A 19,739-nucleotide genomic window follows, 5' to 3' on the forward strand; every position below is an offset into this window, starting at 1 on the left:
TCAGGATTCTTCTACACTGAAAGGGGAGGGAGTAAAGTCAGACATTTCCTGGTTCTGGTCAGCCTCCTGAGGGGATGTGTTAATCTCTTCCTTTCTGTGGTCATCCACAGGTGGGCTGGTAAGGGTGTTTCCTGTGAGCTAAACAGAGGTATTTGAGCATCTTGCTCATTACCTGCAAGGCAAGGTTCCCAGAGATGGGCCATTATGTAGAATTTAAGCTTATAGGCCGGAGAAGGCAATGGCACCCCACTCCAGTACTCTTGCCTGGATAATCCCATGGACGGAGGAGCCTGGTAGGCTACAGTCCATGGGGTCGCTGAGGGTTGGACACAACTGAGCAACTTCACTTTCACTTTTCACTTTCATGTATTGGAGAAGGAAATGGCAACCCACTCCAGTGTCCTTGCCTGGAGAATCCCAGGGACAGGGGAGCCTGGTGGGCTGCCGTCTATGGGGTCTCACAGAGTCGGACACGACTGAAGTGACTCAGCAGCAGCAGCAAGCTTATAGGCAACATCCTTTTAGTGATGAACTTGTAAGAGAATGCAGAGATTCTTCCCTGTTGCAGTACTTTAAGTCCATCCCTAAAATCCTGCAGCAGAATTCTGACCCAGGTTGGGCCAGTCACTTGAGGCTGGGGCGGGGCATGGCGGGGGGTACAGAGTGGTTGAGGGAGCACCATGGGTGGGGGAGGAGGGCAGTTGGGATAATTTCTCAAAAGGAGTCCATGTACCTTGATAGAAGACTGTATGGGGGGCAAGCCCTTTTGAAAAATTAAGCTAAATTATTTTAATCTCTGTCATTAAACTGCTGGTGATTCTTGTCTTTGAGACTTGTTTGTTATTTAAAAGTGAATGACGGCCTGCAGGAATTTTTGACATCAGAATGTGAGGTGTTGAGTTTGCTTAAAGGCTGCCCAGTGTAGGAAACTTGTCTCAAAATTGCCTGTGGGTTTCAGTGAGTCAGGGCAAAGGCAGACATTATCTAAAGATGCTTTTAAGACATCATTATCATACACAGCAATGTGAGATACAAATGCTCAATTTTAAATTCTGCAACTTAATTTCATAGCCATATTTTTTACTGAAAGAGGTTTCTCTTGGGCATGATATATTGCGAAATTTCTTCTGACCTTGATCAGATCATAGTGCACTTACTTTTGTGATTTATGGAGCAACATGATGCCTTTAAAACAGTCTATCAAAACAGGTCCAAGTCAGACTAAGCTGTGACATTTGGAAAGTTGCCAGCCAAAATCTCGTCCTTCTCTGCCCACCGAAGCCGAATGAAAAAAACGGAGAGAGAGTTTGGAGGAAATAGAAAGGTGGCTTTTACTCTCAGCGGCTGAGAGGGGAACTCAGTGGGCTTATGTCTCAAGAACTGTGCCCCCACCCCATGAGGAACCTAGGGGCTTGTATACGGCAAGGGCTCCTAGTCAGGAGTCGGTGATGAGGAACAAAGGTGGTAGGACCTTGATTTCTTCCTCTTGCCTTGTTTCAAAGACAGTCATACACTGGCATCAGTATCCCCGTCTTAGAGTCTGCTAGTTTGGTGGCTCTGCGACCTTCTTTCTCGTGTGTAACCACAAGGGGAAGCGTGTCGTCAGGGTAAACACCAGATAGAGGATGTATTTAGCATAGAGTTAAAGGAAAAATGTGAATTGTAGCTCCTGCAGAGTTGGGGGCCAGGAAAGCAGATTTAGTTACAGACATGCAGAATTAGGAGCAATTAAAGTTAAAAAAAAAAAAAAGGACTTCCCTGGTGGCTCAGATGGCAAAGAAGCCTCCTGCAATGCAATAGACCTGGGTTTGATCCCTAGGTTGGGAAGATCCTCTGGAGAAGGGAATGGCAACCCACTCCAGTATTCTTGCCTGGAGAATCCCATGGACAGAGGAGCCTGGTGGGCTATGGTCCACGAGGCTTTAAAAACTAGGGATGTTCAGGCCTGCTCACTGTTTTCTTTGTCTTTGTTCTCAGAGAACAGAAAAAGAAAAACTCAGTCCTCTTTTTTTTTCCTTTTCACTGCAACAGGAATAACTTAACGTTTTGAATTAATTTCATAAAGAAGCTGTCAGACACTGTCAGTTAAACTAAAGAGCATAAAATTATTTCAGCTCTGTTGTTGAATTTGTGGGTAAAAATAATGAAGAAGAAATTTTTAAAGACAGATAATTAGAGTCAATATTTTGCCTGTTTCTTCTTCTTGGTCTGGGAGAACTTAGAGGACAGGGGCTTGCTCTGCAAACGGTGCTGCTGAGCTGCACATAGCAGGTGCAGCCGTGTGCATGCACGCTTCGTCGCTCAGTTGCGTCTGACTCTTTGCGACCCCACAGACTGTAGCTCTCCAGGGTCCTCTGTCCATGGGATTCTCAGGCAAGAATACTGGAGTGGGTTGCCATGCCCTCCTCCAGGGGATCTTCCCAGCCCAGGGATCAAACCCAGGTCTCCCGCGTTGCAGGTGGATTCTTTACTGACTGAGCCACCAGGGAAGCCCAGGCAGAGGATGACGGCTGCTAATAGTGGCGGATTTGATTTTAAAGGGCTGTGCCCTCAGACAGCGATGTTATGTTAAAGTCACGTTAAGTCAAATAGTCCACTTCAGAATTTGCAGGTTCATAGGAGGAAAGGAGAGTGGATCCCAGCTCAGTCAGTAAGGCTGGCAAAGAACGTGGTGGAGGACGCAGAACAACTGAAGGATTGGGGTGTCTGTGAGTCCAGAGGAAGACGGTGAAGAGATAGCGTCCAGGGGAAGGGGGCCACCTGAGTGTGGGTCCGATAGCCGGGGCATGACTGCTCTTCTCTGTCACTAAGACGATGACGATTCATGAGGAACCATCAGTCCTAGGAAGAAGGGCCCGTCAACCAAATGTAACCTCAACTTAGTGAGGTCAGCAGAAGCCTTTGGAAGGGTGAGACTCCGCCCACCAACACGAGCCCTGCCCGCTGCTCACACATCATTGGATGTTTCTGTCTTTCAGGAATGGCCGCCAGCCCCCTCCAGCCCTGTAGTCAGTTGAGAGTCACTAGTGGCCTCAGCGTTAATCAGTGTCTCGTGGCCACAGCACTCACTGCTCCCTCACACTCACAACTAGCAAGAACACCCAGAGTACTCAGAGGACTCACGCGAGCTGTCACGGGAGAGGGTGTTCCAGGGAGTGGAGAGTTCCCCTTGTGAAGGATGCCCGGTCTCCATGGGGCTGCCCATTCACATCTATCCTCTGGGGGCATTGAAACTATCAGTGACCTAAACCTGGATCTAGTGATATCCCAGTTTTGATTTCCATTTTGAGAGCCAGAACCAGTCTCCTAGACTTAGTTTTCTTCTGAAAGCTGCTTGATGATAGAAGACGAGATTGATTAGCTCAAAGATGGATTATTCTGAGAAAAATAATTGAATTCACCTCCTGCTTCCCTGGTGAGAGGGCCATCTGGTTGACCTCTCTGCCTTCAGCAAAGGGAAATAAAACGTGCAACGGCCAGCTGTCCCCGTCGCAGCCGGCGAGGCCTGGACCCCGGCAGTCGCTGTGGACCCTGCCCTCCTCCCACCACCCCCGTCGCTCCTGCACTTGCATCTCCTGTTCTCTCGTCTCCTGGGATAGGGAGCTTCTTTAGGACAAGCCCTAGTGTCCTGCAGAAGTCAGCCTCCAGCCTCATCTCTTGTTTTTTAAATATTTTTTTAATATGGACCTTTTTTTCTTTCTTTCCATTTCTAAAGTCTTTATTGAGTTTTGTTACAGGATTGCTTCTGTTTCATGTTTTGGTTTTCTGGCTGGCAGGCATGTGGGATCTCAGTCCCTGACCAGGGACTGAACCCATGGCCCCTGCACGGGAAGGTGAAGTCTTAAGCTCTGGGCCACCAGGGAAGTCCTTCCAGTCTCCTGCTGGCCGTCCCTGTGTCCCTTTAGCCACAGCGCACGCAGTACCTGAGGTGAGGTGGTTATTGCTGCATCACTGTGGTGGAATCTCTCAGCTGCAACCTACACCGCCCTACTCCGGGGACCCAACAGAAGTTAAAGTGCTCATTTCCCCTCATTGGAGCTTCCGGTGTGAAGAGAGCGGATGAAGGAAATGTGGTCTCTGCACCCTTTACCTTCTTCATCCAGGACAGGAAGTTTTGTGAGCTTTTGAGTTTCCCAGTATCACATGTCACGTGTTGCCCAGAGATTGTTTGGATCAAGTCAATAGTAACACAATGGTGATTCAGATTTCTGTAGTGTCTGTAAACAGTAACAGGCTTTCAGACACGTGTGCATTTATCCTCTAGATTCCTCATCCCCAGCGTTCCTTTCTTTTCTCCGCTTTTGCAGTCTCAGTGTCTCTTTTTTAAATAATCACCCCTGAGTTTTCATTTGATTCTCTACTCCTCATCAGAAGGCGTGAGGTGTGATGAAGGTACGTGGAGCTCAGGATGAGATAAGACGCTGCAGATTGGGACTTCCCTGGCCATCCAGTGGTTTAAGACTCTGCCGTCCCAAAGCAGAGGGCGCAGCTTCAATCCCTGGTCAGGTCTCTAAGATTCCACATGCTGCTCAGCACGGTCAAAATAAGTAAAATAAAGAGATGTCAGATTTTCGCAGACAGAGGAGAGGGCCTCTCTAGCAGACCTGCTGCAAGTGCACAGGTGGTCCCTGCAGGGGAGTCAGCTTCCAACGGAGCTTTTTCTGAATCAGTTCACAGGACATTGTGGGGTCTGTAACTAATGGTGTGACCTTGGCAAAGAAAATATCAAGCTCTGATTATCCAGAGTGCTAAGATAATAGCACTCTGGAAAGATGAATTTTATATTTAAAACAACCAAATGACCCAGGAAAGGGTTTAGTTTGGTTTTAGTTCTTTGTTTTCTTTCTGTCTAAGCTAAAAATAAGTATGACCAATAGTTACGTCACTAGGTACAAGGGAATTGGCAGCCTTAGATGTCAGTTTGCATTAGTCTTTTAGGGCCAATTGCTATTTATGGCATAGTTCATGCACTCAGACTTATATTAATGCTTTACTTTCTGCATCAGTCAACAGTTGCGTCTCTGACAGATGTGCAGGCAAATAACAAAGTTCCTTCTCATAAAGGCATCTGTAGATTCACTCATCCATTCCACCCGCAGTCCCCGGGTGCTGTGGTGTCCTAGGCTCTGTACCAGGCATCGTGACTGTGAACATCAGGATAACTTCCTTAAGTGGCTGGCAGCCTGCAGATGACACAGGCATGGAATGCACCATTTAGTAGTGCGGTAATGTTACAGAAGAGCATTTACAAAGCGTTGCATTTGTGTCCAATTGAAAAGAATAATGGACTCTGCCAGTGAAACCAGGCAAAGCTTCCTGAAATGTCAGAGATGATATTTTAGCTGACAACTTAAGAATGCGAAGGGATTTGCCTGTTGAAATGAGGCTGGAGAGGAATGTCAGGAAACGGAAATCAACCATGTGTGCAAAGCTGCAGAGGGTGTGGGTGGGGTGGGGATGGGGACAGGGCAGGAGGTGGCTCCAGGAGCAGTAAGTTGTGAGCAGAGAGTGGGAGGCTTAGCTCAGAGGTGGAGGGAAGAAGAGGGGGCTGTCTTTGTAGTGAGGCACATCGCTTGAGCACAGAAGCCAGGCTCCTCAGAGAGGGCTCCAAGTGTAGGAGGGGCATATAAATGTGTCCCCCTTGCGTATCCTCTGCTCCGAATAGCACTGTTGACTGGTGTTTTCTATCACGTGCCCAGGGTTAATCCCTTCTCACAACCTCCGCCACTGCTGCCTGGCACAAACCTCCATCACCCCTCCTAGTGGGTCCCATCACACCTCCTTGTTTCCTTGTTCTTTGCCCTCTGTGTAGCAGCTCCGCTGGGGGTCTTCTTGTGGGAGTCTGGGTCACGCCCTGCGGTGCTCACATTCCTTGCCCTTAGAGGAAAAGCCAAAACCTGTGCTGTGGCATCCAGACCCTGCTTTCCTGGCTGCCCACGCCCACCCTCCTTGCTCAGCGTGGTCACCCCACTCACATCTCCGTGGCCCCCCCAGCCGCTGTCTCTCTGCCGCCCTCCACTCCAGAGCGCACACTTGCCTCTTCCTCTCCCTGAATTGCTTGCCCTCAGGTGTCAGCCTGTGTCTGACTCTGTCTGGAGCAGCTATAACACCGCCACAGACCAGGTGGCTTAAACACAGATTTCTCTCTCACAGTTCCAGGGACCGGAAGTCCAGGGTCAGGGTGCCAGCTGCTGGCTCTGGTGAGGGCCGTCTCCTTGGGTTGCAGACAGCTGCCTTCTCTCTGTTCTCATATGGCCTTTCCTCCACGTCTGCAGGTGAAGACAGAGGGGAGGCAGCTTTCTTGGTGTGTTCCTCTGTTTATTGTTTGTTCCCTGTCCCTACACTAATATACAAGGAAGGAATATGGAAAAAAATGAAGGCTGTTGGACTTGGGTGGCTAACAATGCATAACAGGTTCACAGAACAGGGCTTGGCAGAGTAAGCCTTGGATGGATGGATGGATGGGAGATTTGTTCACCTTCTCAGGCCAGTGTTTAATTGTAAATTAAATTTTATTGAATCTCCAAGGTATGCATGTGGTACCAAGCAGAACAGGGAATACATAACAGCCTCATTTTCATCATTCTAGGCAAAAATTATGCAATGATGTTGAGAAATGCACTGCTGAAGCTCAACATAGCAGGGGAAAGTTGCCCTTCTTGAGAAACAGGAACAATTTTCCTCAAATTTTTGATAATTCACTTCCTACAAGTTAAGATGAGGAAGTCTGAATTTGGGATGCCAAATCAGATGCTCAGGTTGGATGTTCACTGTTAATCTGCATTCTAACTCAAAAACAAGATCTATGTTCTGGTTATTATTAAGTATCCGTGTAAGAGTTAAATATGCACATACATCAGTACTGGAGAGGAAGACGGAAAAATGGAAACTTTCGTTCTTTTGGGCTAGCAAGTTGTTCATGTGTTTTTCCTCTTTGTTCCCTATGGTTATTGTAGCGATATTGTTTGTGTAGTTTAAAAAGTTACTTTTGACAATAAAATTTGGAATTTAGTAAGGACAGTCTTCATGGGAAATAGATGGGGAAACAGTGTCTGACTTTATTTTTTGGGGCTCCAAAATCACTGCAGATGGTGACTGCAGCCATGAAATTAAAAGACACTTACTCCTTGGAAGAAAAGTTATGACCAACCTAGATAACATATTGAAAAGCAGAGACGTTACTTTGCCAACAAAGTTCCGTCCAGTCAAAGCTATGGTTTTTCCAGTGGTCATGAATGGATGTGAGGGTTGGACTGTGAAGAAAGTTGAGCGCCGAAGAATTGATGCTTTTGAACTGTGATGTTGGAGAAGACTCATAAGAGTCCCTTGGACTGCAAGGAGATCCAACCAGTCCATTCTGAAGGAGATCAGCCTGGAGGGAATGATGCTAAAGCTGATGCTCAAGTACTTGGACCACCTTGTGCGAGGTGGCCAACTTTTCCAATTTGACTCATTGGAAAAGACTCTGATGCTGGGAGGGATTGGGGGGAGGAGGAAAAGAGGACGACAGAGGATGAGATGGCTGGATGGCATCACCAACTCGATGGACATTTGAGTGAACTCCGGGAGTTGGTGATGGACAGGGAGGCCTGGTGTGCTGCGATTCATGGGGTTGCAAAGAGTCGGACATGACTGAGTGACTGAACTGAACTGAACTGAACTGAAGGATGGTCTGCTTTTCTGAGGGTGAAATGACACTGCTTTTTAAATGTAAGAGTGTTGCCTGAAAGTGTGATGCATCTGTACTTAAGAAATGGCATCAATGATCCAGAATCACTTCACTTAAGTAGACTCTGCTATCAACACCTGTTTGGTTATATTATTGTGCATTCTTCCATCTAATAATATATACGGAATTGGTTTTCTCTGCAAAATCTTTTCTTAGCCCAGTGAGCATGAAGGAGCAAAGCCTTTGTCCTTTTTCTGAACTGTCCTGACCGTCTTTCATTTTCCCACTGCCGAGCCATCTCAGCATCTTTCTTTCCCATGCCCTGTGTGTCCATTGAAGGTACCCCGTGTTCGAAGTTTTCAAGATCTCTCTTCTCCACCTTCCTTCCTGGGCTGGCCCTCCTGCATCCTGTGAGCTCTTCATCCACCCTCCTCACTTTCTGGTGAAATAGCCTGTTCTGTCATGAAGCAATGCAAATGGTTAGAAATTCTGAAGTTAAGTTTGTTTGTTTGTTTGACATAATTTTGTCTGGGTGAAATTCCCTTTTGATTACAACTCTGCCTTCTGGAGCTCTGCAGAAGTCTTCTCTCTCTTGCATGTGATACTTCAAATAGACAGAGACTCTAAGTATTTGATTTTTGACGCTGAACTCTTCTCTTAGCCTTGCTTCATATGACGTTTTGCAGCATCTGTCTTTGGTCCTCTTTATGGCGTACTCTGTCCATCATTATCTCTAACGATATTCAGCCCAGACTTGGACACCATACTGTGAGTGTGCTTGAGCCAGGGAAAGGTCTACTGGACATCACTCTTCTACTACTGAACATCACTACAATTCATTCAATTGCATTTTTGCAAGTAAATTAGTTATGCTCCTGGCCACTCAAGAAGTTGATGCAAAAAAAAATTGATGCAAACTAAAAGTCTTAGTTGTTTTTTTTTAAGTCTCTGTACACTATTTTAGTTGTTTTTTTTTTTATATAAACTTCTAAATAAAACAAAATTTCAAATCTGAGATTATTTTTATTATAAACAAGATTTAAAAGATATCCATTGTTTGAGCTGATGAAGACAATACCACTAATTTAATTATTCTCTGTCTTGAGAAAGATTGATCTTGAGTATGGAATTGTTCTAGTTTTGGATGTTGACTCTGAATTTAATCTGAACAGTATTTGAGAAATGTCCACTTTGGGTCTGTGAGAGATCATACACATTTGATAGTGTAAGGAATGTACTACTACAAGATATACGCTTATTTCCTCTGTTAACTCAGGTGAAATGAAAAGCTACTCAATTGGTGAGATCTGATCACTTCTTGTCATTGGCCAGTGATTTCCTCACATAGAAAACTCTATCCAGTAGGAAAGGAGATTGACTCAGTATATCTTTTTTTCATTCAGTTCAGTTCGGTTCAGTCGCTCAGTCGTGTCCAACTCTTTGCAAACCCATGAACCGCAGCACGCCAGGCCTCCCTGTCCATCACCAACTCCCAGAATCCACCCAAACCCATGTCCATCGAGGCGGTGATGCCATCCAACCATCTCATCTTCTTTCATCCCCTTATCCTCCTGCCCTCAATCTTTCCCAGCATCAGGGTCTTTTCAAATGAGTCAGCTCTTCGCATCAGGTGGCCAAAGGATTGGAGTTTCAGCTTCAACATCAGTCCTTCCAATGAACACCCAGGACTGATCTCCTTTAGGATGGACTGGTTGGATCTCCTTGCAGTCCAAGGGACTCTCAAAAGTCTTCTCCAACATCACAGTTCAAAAGCATCAATTCGTCAGTGCTCAATTTTCTTTATAGTCCAACTCTAACATCCATACATGACTACTGGAAAAAACATAGCCTTGACTAGACGGACCTTTGTTGGCAAAGTAATATCTCTGCTTTTGAATATGCTATCTAGGTTGGTCATAACTTTCCTTCCAAGGAGTAAGCATCTTTCAATTTATGGCTGCAGTCACCATCTGCACTGATTTTGGAGCCCAAAAAATATAAAGTCTGACAGTGTTTCCACTGTTTTCCCATCTATTTCCCATGACGTGATGGGACCAGATGCCATGATCTTCGTTTTCTGAATGTTGAGCTTGAACCCAACTTTTTCACTCTCCTCTTTCACCTTCATCAAGAGGCTTTTTAGTTCCTCTTCACTTTCTGCCATAAGGGTGGTGTCATCTGCATATCTGAGCTTATTGATATTTCTCCCAGCAATCTTCATTCCAGCTTGTGCTTCTTCCAGCCCAGTGTTTCTCATGATGTACTCTGCATATAAGTTAAATAAGCAGGGTGACAATATCCAGCCTTGATGTACTCCTTTTCCTATTTGGAACCAGTCTGTTGTTCCATGTCCAGTTCTAACTGTTGCTTCCTGACCTGCATATAAGTTTCTCAAGAGGTAGGTCAGGTGGTCTGCTATTCCCATCTCTTGAAGAATTTTCCACAGTTTATTGTGATCCACACAGTCAAAGGCTTTGGCATAGTCAATAAAGCAGAAATAGATGTTTTTCTGGAACTCTCTTGCTTTTTTGATGATCCAGCAGATGCTGGCAATTTGATCTCTGGTTCCTTTGCCTTTTCTAAATCCAGCTTGAACATCTAGAAGTTCACGGTTCACGTGTTGCTGAAGCCTGGCTTGGAGAATTTTGAGCATTACTTTACTAGCGTGTGAGATGAGTGCAGTTGTGCAGTAGTTGAGCATTCTTTGGCATTGCCTTTCTTAGGGATTGGAATGAAAACTGACGTTTTCCAGTCCTGTGGCCACTGCTGAGTTTTCCAAATGTGCTGGCATATTGAGTGCAGCACTTTCACGGCATCATCTTTCAGGAGTTGAAATAGCTCAACTGGAATTCCATCACCTCCACTACCTTTGTTCATAGTGATCCTTCCTAAGGCCCACTTGAGTTCACATTCCAGGATGTCTGGCTCAGGTGAGTGTGAGTGATCACACCATCAGGATTATCTGGGTCGTGAAGATCTTTTTTGTACAGTTCTTCTGTGTATTCTTGCCACCTCTTCTTAATATCTTCTGCTTCTGTTAGGTCCGTACCATTTCTGTCCTTTATCGAGCCCATCTTTGCATGAAATGTTCCCTTGGTATCTCTAATTTTCTTGAAGAGATCTCTAGTCTTTCCCATTCTGTTGTTTTCCTCTACTTCTTTGCATTGATCCCTGAGGGAGGCTTTCTTATCTCTTCTTGCTGTTCTTTGGAACTCTGCATTCAGATGCTTATATCTTTCCTTTTCTCCTTTGCTTTTCGCTTCTCTTCTTTTCATAGCTATTTGTAAGGCCTCCTCAGGAAGCCATTTTTCTTTTTTTCATTTCTTTTCTATGGGGATGGTCTTGATCCCTGTCTCCTGTACAATGTCAGGAACCTCTGTCCATAGTTCATCAGGCACTCTATCTATCAGATCTAGTCCCTTAAATCTATTTCTCACTTCCGCTGTATAATCATAAGGGATTTGATTTAGGTCATACCTGAATGGTCTAGTGGTTTTCCCTACTTTCTTCAATTTAAGTCTGAATTTGGCAATTTGGACATTGGCACATACACATATATTGGCACTTAGTATGTGCTAAATAAATGTTTGAGTTTCACAGCTGAAATAGAAGTTCACAGTGTGGGTGTCAATGAAGAGAAAGATGAGAGAGGTTGAGGCTGGAAATTTTATCATACCTGGGTTTGATTTGATGGCATTTAATAGGTTGACTGCAATGAGAAACTCCATAGTCACCAGGTAATGTGGACCCAAGTGTATTGGGTGGTGAAGCGTTAAGTTACAGAAAAGGCTGTAAACATAACATAATGTCACATTCTTCTTGAGATAAAGCTTTGCCATAAGATGAGGGAAGAAGCCTGGGTCCTCTGGACCCTGAGGCAGAAGGAAGAGAAAGGCATTGATGGCCGCTTCCTGGATGGGAGTGCCCTAGAGCTCTTCATTTATTTCCCGTGTCGCGTCCTCCTTGCTGCGCGGGCCTTTCTCTAGGTGCCGAGAGTGAGGACCGCTCCCCAGTTTCAGTACACGTGTTCCTCCGCAGCGGCCGCCCTAGTGCAGAGGATGGACTCTCTAGGGGTGAGACTGCAGGAGTCGCGGCGCGTGGGCTCAGTGGTCGTGGCTCCCGGGCCCTGGAGCACAGGCTCAGTAGCTGTGTTGCAGGGGCTTAGTTGCTCCGAGGCATGTGGGATCTTCCCAGAGCAGGGATCCAACCCACGTCCCTTGCGTCTCCTGCCTTCGCAGGCAGATTCTTTACCACCAAGCCACCATGGAAGCCTACACCGAGATCTTGATTTGACTCAAGCGTGGTTACTTGGATTATTTTCGTTCCTTATTTGACTCACAGATTTTCGCTTTTGTGCTGTCGTTTCAGGAGCTCGTGGGGAGTAACCCTCCACAAAGAAACTGGAAAGGAATAGCCATCGCGCTCCTTGTCATCCTGGTCATCTGCTCCTTGATCGTCACCTCGGTGATACTGCTGACACCAGGTACTTATGTTTATTCCTGGAAAAGCAAGTTGCTGTAACGGAGAGAGGGCATGATTTTACTTGGCGATTTTTTTCTAAGTAACTGTAATTTATGTTCCCTCGATTCTAATTCTCATTGCGCCATATGGTAAAATGATGTTATATGCATTCAATGACAAAGATCCATTGTACATGCTATGAATTTGTTTAGATAATTCCTGAGTAGGGTAAATTCTTGGCATGTATTAAAATTCACAAATATTTATTTATATTTGATCAGCTTAAACAAAGACTTTGCCCTTATAAATATAATGATTTGATATGTCTCATGGTATTCTTGGGTATTCTATCAGGGATGAATTAAAGTTATTAAAACAACGTATACTAAGTGTGAGCTAAGGATAAACTAATTATTAGATACTACTGATGAAATAAAGGAAGCATGAAACAGAAATCTCTCAGGGAAGAAAAACTCACAAAAATTGTCAGCAAAAGTCTACAGAAAAAAAAAAACATATATAGGCATGGATTATTGCAAGTTTCAAATATAAGTTGTATAGAAGGTGAGAAGAAAGAGATAAAACGCTTCATGAGAAAGTTCATGGAGAAAGTCATGTGTGAAGTTGGGCTTCCGTGGAGAGGTGAGAACTTAGTAGCAGGAGAGTGGAGAGATTAGGACAAGAAGAAAGCCTTTGCCCGTAAGCTAAACGTACGGGGTCATGATAGGAAAACATTATTGCCATATATAAACTGTGTGTGACTATCCATTCTCCTCTGTTTTATTCAATGTCAACTTGTGTGGACAAAAAGATGTTCCAGTCCTCAATAAATAGATTATACAGGTATTAGACTTTATGATGGAAAAAATGCATTTTTTGACAGGTACAAAAATTGCAGGCAAATTTTCAGGTATGTTTAACTCTAATTTATTGTTGCTCTTATTCTTTAGTCACTCAGTCATGTCCAACTTTTTGTAACCCCATATCACGCCAAGCTCCTCTATCCATGAGATTTTCCAGGCAAGAATACTGGAGTGAGTTGCTGTTTCCTTACTGACTAAGTTTGAGCAAGCTCTAAGAGATTGTCAAGGACAGGGAAGCCTGGTATGCTGCAGTCCATGGGGTCACAAAGAGTCAGACACAACTGAGCAACTGAACAACAACAAATACCATGAAATCAGGACTCAATAAAGATACCACAAGAAAGCTACAGACCAATATCTCTTATGAACGTAGATGCAGAAATCATAACAAAATACTAACAAATTGAACCAAATTACCAAACCAAAAAAGGATTATATACCATGACCAAATGGGATTTATCCCAGGAAATAAAATTTGGTTTAGCATATGAAAAATCAGCGTAGTACACTCAGATTTATAAAATAAAGAGAAAAAAAAAAACACAACATAATCATCTCAATAGGCACAGAATAAGCATTTGACAAAATTCAAAATCCCCTCTCTATATAAACACTGAACAAATGAAGAGTAGAAAGAAACTTTCCTAACCTGAAAAAGAGCATCTATAAAAAACCTACAGCTAACATTATACTTCACACTGAAATGGTTAGCAGTGATCCTGCTAAATATCAGGTTATCCTTGACAAGAGGAAGAAAAGACATCCAGGTTAGAAAGAAGTAAAACTATCTCTATTCATAGATGGCATGAACTGGTGTATAGAAAATCTTACAGTCCACAAACACACAAAAACATAACTAATAAATGAGTTCAGCCACATTGGAAGATGCAAAATTGTACAAAAATTATTTATATTCCTATACACTAGTAATAAGCAATTCAAAATGAAATTTAGAAATGATTCCACTTACATTACTTTCAAAGGGAAGGAATCAATTTAATAATAAAAATGTAAGACTTGTGCACTGAAAAACCATGAAATGTCATTGAAAGGAACTAAAGATCTTCACAAATGGAAAGATATCCCATGTTCATGGATTAGAGGATCTACTATTGTTAACATGCAGTACTTCCCAGAATCATCCATAGATTCAACATGCTCCATGTCAGAATCCCAACTGGCTTTTTTTTTTTTTTTTTTCCAAAAACTGACAGGCCAATTCTAAACTTCATAGGAAAATGCAAGGCTCTCATACCAGCCAAAACAGTCTTGAAAAAGAATAGTTAAAGCACTTATATCTATATTAAAATTTACCCTAAAACTACAGTAAAAGTACTATGATACTATCTTTGTTGTTATTCAGTCACTCGGTCATGTCTGACTCTTTGTGACCCCATGGACTGAAGCTCTCCAGGCTTCCCTGTTGTTCACCATCTCCCAGAGCTTGCTCAAACTCATGTCCATTGAGTCGGTGATGCCATCCAACCATCTCATCCTCTGTCGTCCCCTTTTCTTCCTGCCCTCAATCTTTCCCAGCATCAGGGTCTTTTCTGATGAGTCGGCTCTTCGCATCAGGTGGCCGAAGTATTGGAGCTTCAGCTTCAGTCCTTCTGATGAACATTCAGGGTTGATTTCCTTTAGGATGGACTGGTTGGATCTCCTTGCAGTCCAAGGGTCTCTCAAGAGTCTTCTCCAACACCACAGTTCAAAAGCATCAATTCTTTAGTGCACAGCTTTCTTCATAGTCCAACTCTCACCATCCATACATGACCACTGGGAAAGCCATAGTCAAGGCGACTAGACGGACCTTTGTTGGCAAAGTAATGTCTCTGCTTTTGAATATGCTATCTAGGTTGGTCATAACTTTCCTTCCAAGGAGTAAGCGTCTTTTAATTTCATGGCTGCAGTCACCATCTGCACTGATTTTGGAGCCCAAAAAAATAAAGTCTGATACTGTTTCCACTGTTTCCCCATCTATTTGCCATGAAGTGATGGGACTGGATGCCATGATCTTCGTTTTCTGAATGTTGAGCTTGAAGCCAACTTTTTCACTCTCCTCTTTCACTTTCATCAAGAGGCTTTTGAGTTCCTCTTCACTTTCTGCCATAAGGGTGGGGTCATCTGCATATCTGAGCTTATTGATATTTCTCCCAGCAATCTTCATTCCAGCTTGTGCTTCTTGCAGCCCAGTGTTTCTCATGATGTACTCTGCATATAAGTTAAATAAGCAGGGTGACAATATCCAGCCTTGATGTACTCCTTTTCCTATTTGGAACCAGTCTGTTGTTCCATGTCCAGTTCTAACTGTTGCTTCCTGACCTGCATACAGATTTCTCAAGAGGCAGATCAGGTGGTCTGGTATTCCCATCTCTTGAAGAATTTTCCACAGTTTATTGTGATCCACACAGTCAAAGGCTTTGGCATAGTCAATAAAGCAGAAATAGATGTTTTTCTGGAACTCTCTTGCTTTTTCCATGATCCAGCAGATGTTGGCAATTTGATCTCTGGTTCCTCTGCCTTTTCTAAAACCAGCTTGAACATCAGGAAGTTCACAGTTCACATATTGCTCAAGCCTGGCTTGGAGAATTTTGAGCATTACTTTACTATGTGAGATGAGTGCAATTGTGTGGTAGTTTGAGCATTCTTTGGCATTGCCTTTCTTAGCATAATACCCTTCAATTCAAATCCAAGATAATGTATATATTTTAATGGAAAATAGCAAATATTGGTGAGGATGTGGAAAAACTAGAACCTCATACAGTACTAGTAGGAATGTAAAATTGTGTAGCCTCTTTGAACAAGGTGAAGTGGTGAAAGTTGCTTTGTCCGACTCTTTGGGACCCCATGGATTGTATTCCACCAGGCTTCTCTGTCCATGGGATTTTCCAGGCAACAATACTGGAGTGGGTTGCCACTTCCTTGTCCAGGGACAGATGTCCATAGAGACATTCCTAATAGCCAAAAGTGACCCAAATGTCCCTCACCAGGTGAAGAGATAAGCAGTGTGGTATATCCATATAGTGGAGTATTATTCAGCTAAAAAAATTAAACACATATGCATCTTACAGCATAGCTAAAACTTGAGCACAAGTGAAAGTAGTTAGACATAGTTAACAGTTAATACAGTTAAGTCGCTCAGTTGTGTCCAACTCTTTGAGACCCCATGGACTGTAGCCCACCAGGCTCCTCCATCCATGGGATTCTCCAGGCAAGAATACTGGAGTTGGTTGCCATTTCCTTCTCCAGGGGATCTTCCCGACCCAGGGATCGAACCCAGGTCTCCTGCATTGCAGGCAGACGCTTTAACCTCTGAGCCACAGACTCACTCATAATTAGTTAGACATAAAGGGCCACATATTGTGTGATTCCACAACAGGCAGATCCATAGAGATAAAAAGTAGATTAGTGTTTACCGGAAATGGGGAGAGTAGGAAGGGTCTGCTGACTCTGCTAATAGGTATGAGATTGCTTCTTTTATAGACATTATATTTCTAGAGCAGTTTTAAATTCACAGCAAAATTGAAGCTATGGTACAGAGATTCCCCATATATGTCCTGCCCTAGCACATGCACGGGTCACCCATTATCTACATCCCCTCCCATAGTGGGGCATTTGATACAACTGATGAACCTACATCCATGCATCATAATGAGATTTCTTTTGGAGGTGATGCAGATACTCTGGAATTCAGTAGTGGTGATGAGTGCACAGTTCTTTAACTCATTAAAAAATTACTGAACTGAATACATTAAAAAGGTAAAGTTCATGATATGTGAATTTTATCTCAATTAGGGTATTAGTTTAAACAGTGGTGGGAAAGTTGTTTTAAAAGTGGTTCATTCTGGCCGTTTATATACTGAAGTTTCAACAACACTTGCCCAACGGTGAAGAGGTTTCAGTGGCAGCTGTGAAAAGAGTCGCTTGCTCTGTGAGTGAGGTTTATGATCAGATCAGAGTTCCTGGATCACTTGGACTCACGATTCAAAACAGAGCATCTGACTGAACAGGAAAACATCCATTCAGCTGTTGAAGTCTGAACGAGTAGATTTGAGAGGGATTGGGGAAGGGAATTGGTAAAGACATATACTCTTCTATTTTATAATTTTGCTGATATTTTATATTAATTAAAAATTAATTCATAAAAGTTGGGGACTTTTGCAACAATTTTTAATTAATAAAAAGGAAATGAGATCTCCTTCAGAAATTGTGAAGCATGTGTTCCTACCTTTGCTTTTCTTTGAGCACAAGTGTAGTGTATACAACGACCATTGAAGGTCTGAAGGTCTGATTGTCCATCGCTCACTTTGGGAGTTAGGGAACAGCAATGGTTTGGGTGGTTTGCAGTTACTCCCATTCCCCCCGCTCCCCAAGGTGCATGAGCATTCCTGTCACCCAGGATCCGAGGGCTCATGCATCCATCACTTCGAAGGGAGGTGAGAGGGCTGCTGGAGGCTCCCCGCACACCTGCGGTCCAGGGCAACCAGGCTGGGTGGGAAATGTCTGAGACTGAACAATTTCATGGCCGGGACATGAAGTCAGTCCCCGGACGTTCCCTTCCAGATGCCCCACTCAGCATCAGGCAGAGAGCCGTCCCTGGGTCTTCGCAGCTGTACAAGGAGCCATGCCTCAGTCTCTCTTCTTTCAAATGCAGCTGCTAATCCTGAAAGCTTTTTACATTCAGTTCTCGTGCAGCTGGAACCATCACAGCAGCATCTCTTCTGCAGTAAATAAGAGAGCACAGAACACGCCATACTGTTCTCTGTTTGAATGCTGATGGCCAGTTGCCAGGGGCAACCACAACGAGGGGGAGGCTCTAGTGAATCCCTGAGTTCCAGGAAAGGCTTTGAGTGGGATTTCTTTTATCCGTCTGTTAAAATAAAGTGGCTCAGGTGGCTGAGCCCGCCTCACCCTTTGGTCCTGTTGGACTTTCATGGGTAGTGTTTCCGGCTCCGGGCTGTGCTGCTGGAGGGCTGTGTGTCCTGGGTTTAGGATGCTCGGAGGGGCTGGTTCGATAGCGAGTGCCTCCCGTCACTGGCTTCTGCATCACTCTCCCTGGATGCAGCGGTGGCTTTTGTTACAGCACCAACATTCCGCCAGACACGAGGATGTCACATCATTCAGAGCCTTCTCAAAATCACCTATTGCAGACCATCACATTGACTAATAGTGCCTCTCCATTGATCAAACATGAAGGATCCCTGTGAGGGGCTGACGGCATCGAGCTAAGTGCTGCTGCGCTGTGGGCAGAGAAGATGCGCATATTCCCCACGACAGCGCAGATCCACCGAGAAAGACAGAAAGTGCACACGGAGAATTTCCCACCATGACGGAGATGGGCATACCAGACCACCTGACCTGCCTCCTACGAGGCCTGGATGCAGGTCAAGGGGCAACAGTTAGAGCCAGACATGGAACAACACACTGGTCCCAAATTGGGAAAGGAGTACACCAAGGCTGTTTATTGTCACCCTGCTTATTTAACTTACATGCAGAGTACATCATCTGAAATGCCAGGCTGGATGAAGCACAAGCTGGAATCAAGACTGCCAGGAGAAATATCAATAACCTCAGATATGCAGATGACACCACCCTTATGGCAGAAAGCAAAGAACTAAAGAGCTTCTTAAAGAAGGTGAAAGAAGAGAGTGAAAAAGCTGGCTTAAAACTCAACATTCAGAAAACTCAGATCATGACACCTGGTCCCAGTACTTCATGGTAAATAGATGGGGAAACAATGGAAACAGTGAGAGACTCTATTTTCTTGGGCTCCAAAATAACTGCGGACAGTGACTGCAACCATGAAATTAAAAGATGCTTGTTCCTTTGAAGAAAAGCTATGACAAACCTAGATAGCATATTAAAAAGCAGAGACATTACTTTGCTAACAAAGATCCATATAATCAAAGCTATGGTTTTAACTGTAGTCATGTAGGGATGTGAGAGTTGGACCATGAAGAAGGCTGAGCACCAAAGATTTGATGCTTTTAAACTGTGGTATTGGAGAAGACTCTTGAGAGTCCCTTGGACTGCAAAGAGATCAAACCAATCAATCCTAAAGAAAATCAACCCTCAATATTCATTGGAAGGACTGATGCTGAAGCGCCAATACTTTGGCCACCTGATGTAAAGAACTAACTCATTGGAAAAAACCCTGATGTTGGGAAAGATTGAAGGCAGGAGGAGAAGGGGATGACAGAGAACAAGATAGCTAGGTGGCATTACCAACTCGATGGACATGAGTTTGAGCAAGCTCCAGGAGATGGTGAAGGACAGGGAAGCCTGATGTGCTGCAGTCCATGGGGTCAGAAAGAGTTGGACGTGCCTGAGTGACTGAATAATCATTAGGCAAAAATAAAATAGAAGTTACAGGTGAGGCTTGGGGGCTTCCCCAGTAGCTCAGATGGTGAAGCATCTGCCTGCATTGCAGGAGACTCGAGTTCAATCCCTGGATCAGGAAGATCCCCTGGAGAAGGGAATGGCTACACGCTCCAGTATTCTTGCCTGGAGAATTTCATGGACAGAGGAGCCTGGTGGGCTCTAGTCCATGGGGTCACAAAGAGTCAGATACAAGTGAGAAACTTTCACTTTCATTTTTGGTTAAAGGCCTGTAGTGTTGTGAATTACTGAATCTTTGACCTAGCACACAGCATGGCCATCACCTTGTCCACGGTCCCCAAAGTGCCCACACCCCACCCCGTATCTTACTGGTGTCTCCACAAGCCACAGCAGGAGTGGCTTTCCCCCTA

General features: G+C 44.2%; 1 protein-coding gene across 4 annotated transcripts in view; it reads left to right on the top strand.

Annotated features, from left to right (window-relative positions):
• Positions 1-19,739, top strand: part of DPP6 (dipeptidyl peptidase like 6) — a 1,060,979-nt gene that overhangs the window by 683,154 nt on the left and 358,086 nt on the right. For all 4 annotated transcript variants that reach the window (XM_045166493.1, XM_025292131.3, XM_025292128.3 and 1 more), the window contains exon 2: positions 12,038-12,152. In XM_045166493.1, the coding sequence (XP_045022428.1) occupies positions 12,038-12,152 (115 nt within the window). The remainder of the gene's footprint in view (positions 1-12,037; positions 12,153-19,739) is intronic.

Source organism: Bubalus bubalis, chromosome 8 (assembly GCF_019923935.1).
Source record: "Bubalus bubalis isolate 160015118507 breed Murrah chromosome 8, NDDB_SH_1, whole genome shotgun sequence".
Taxonomy (NCBI): Eukaryota; Metazoa; Chordata; class Mammalia; order Artiodactyla; family Bovidae; genus Bubalus; species Bubalus bubalis.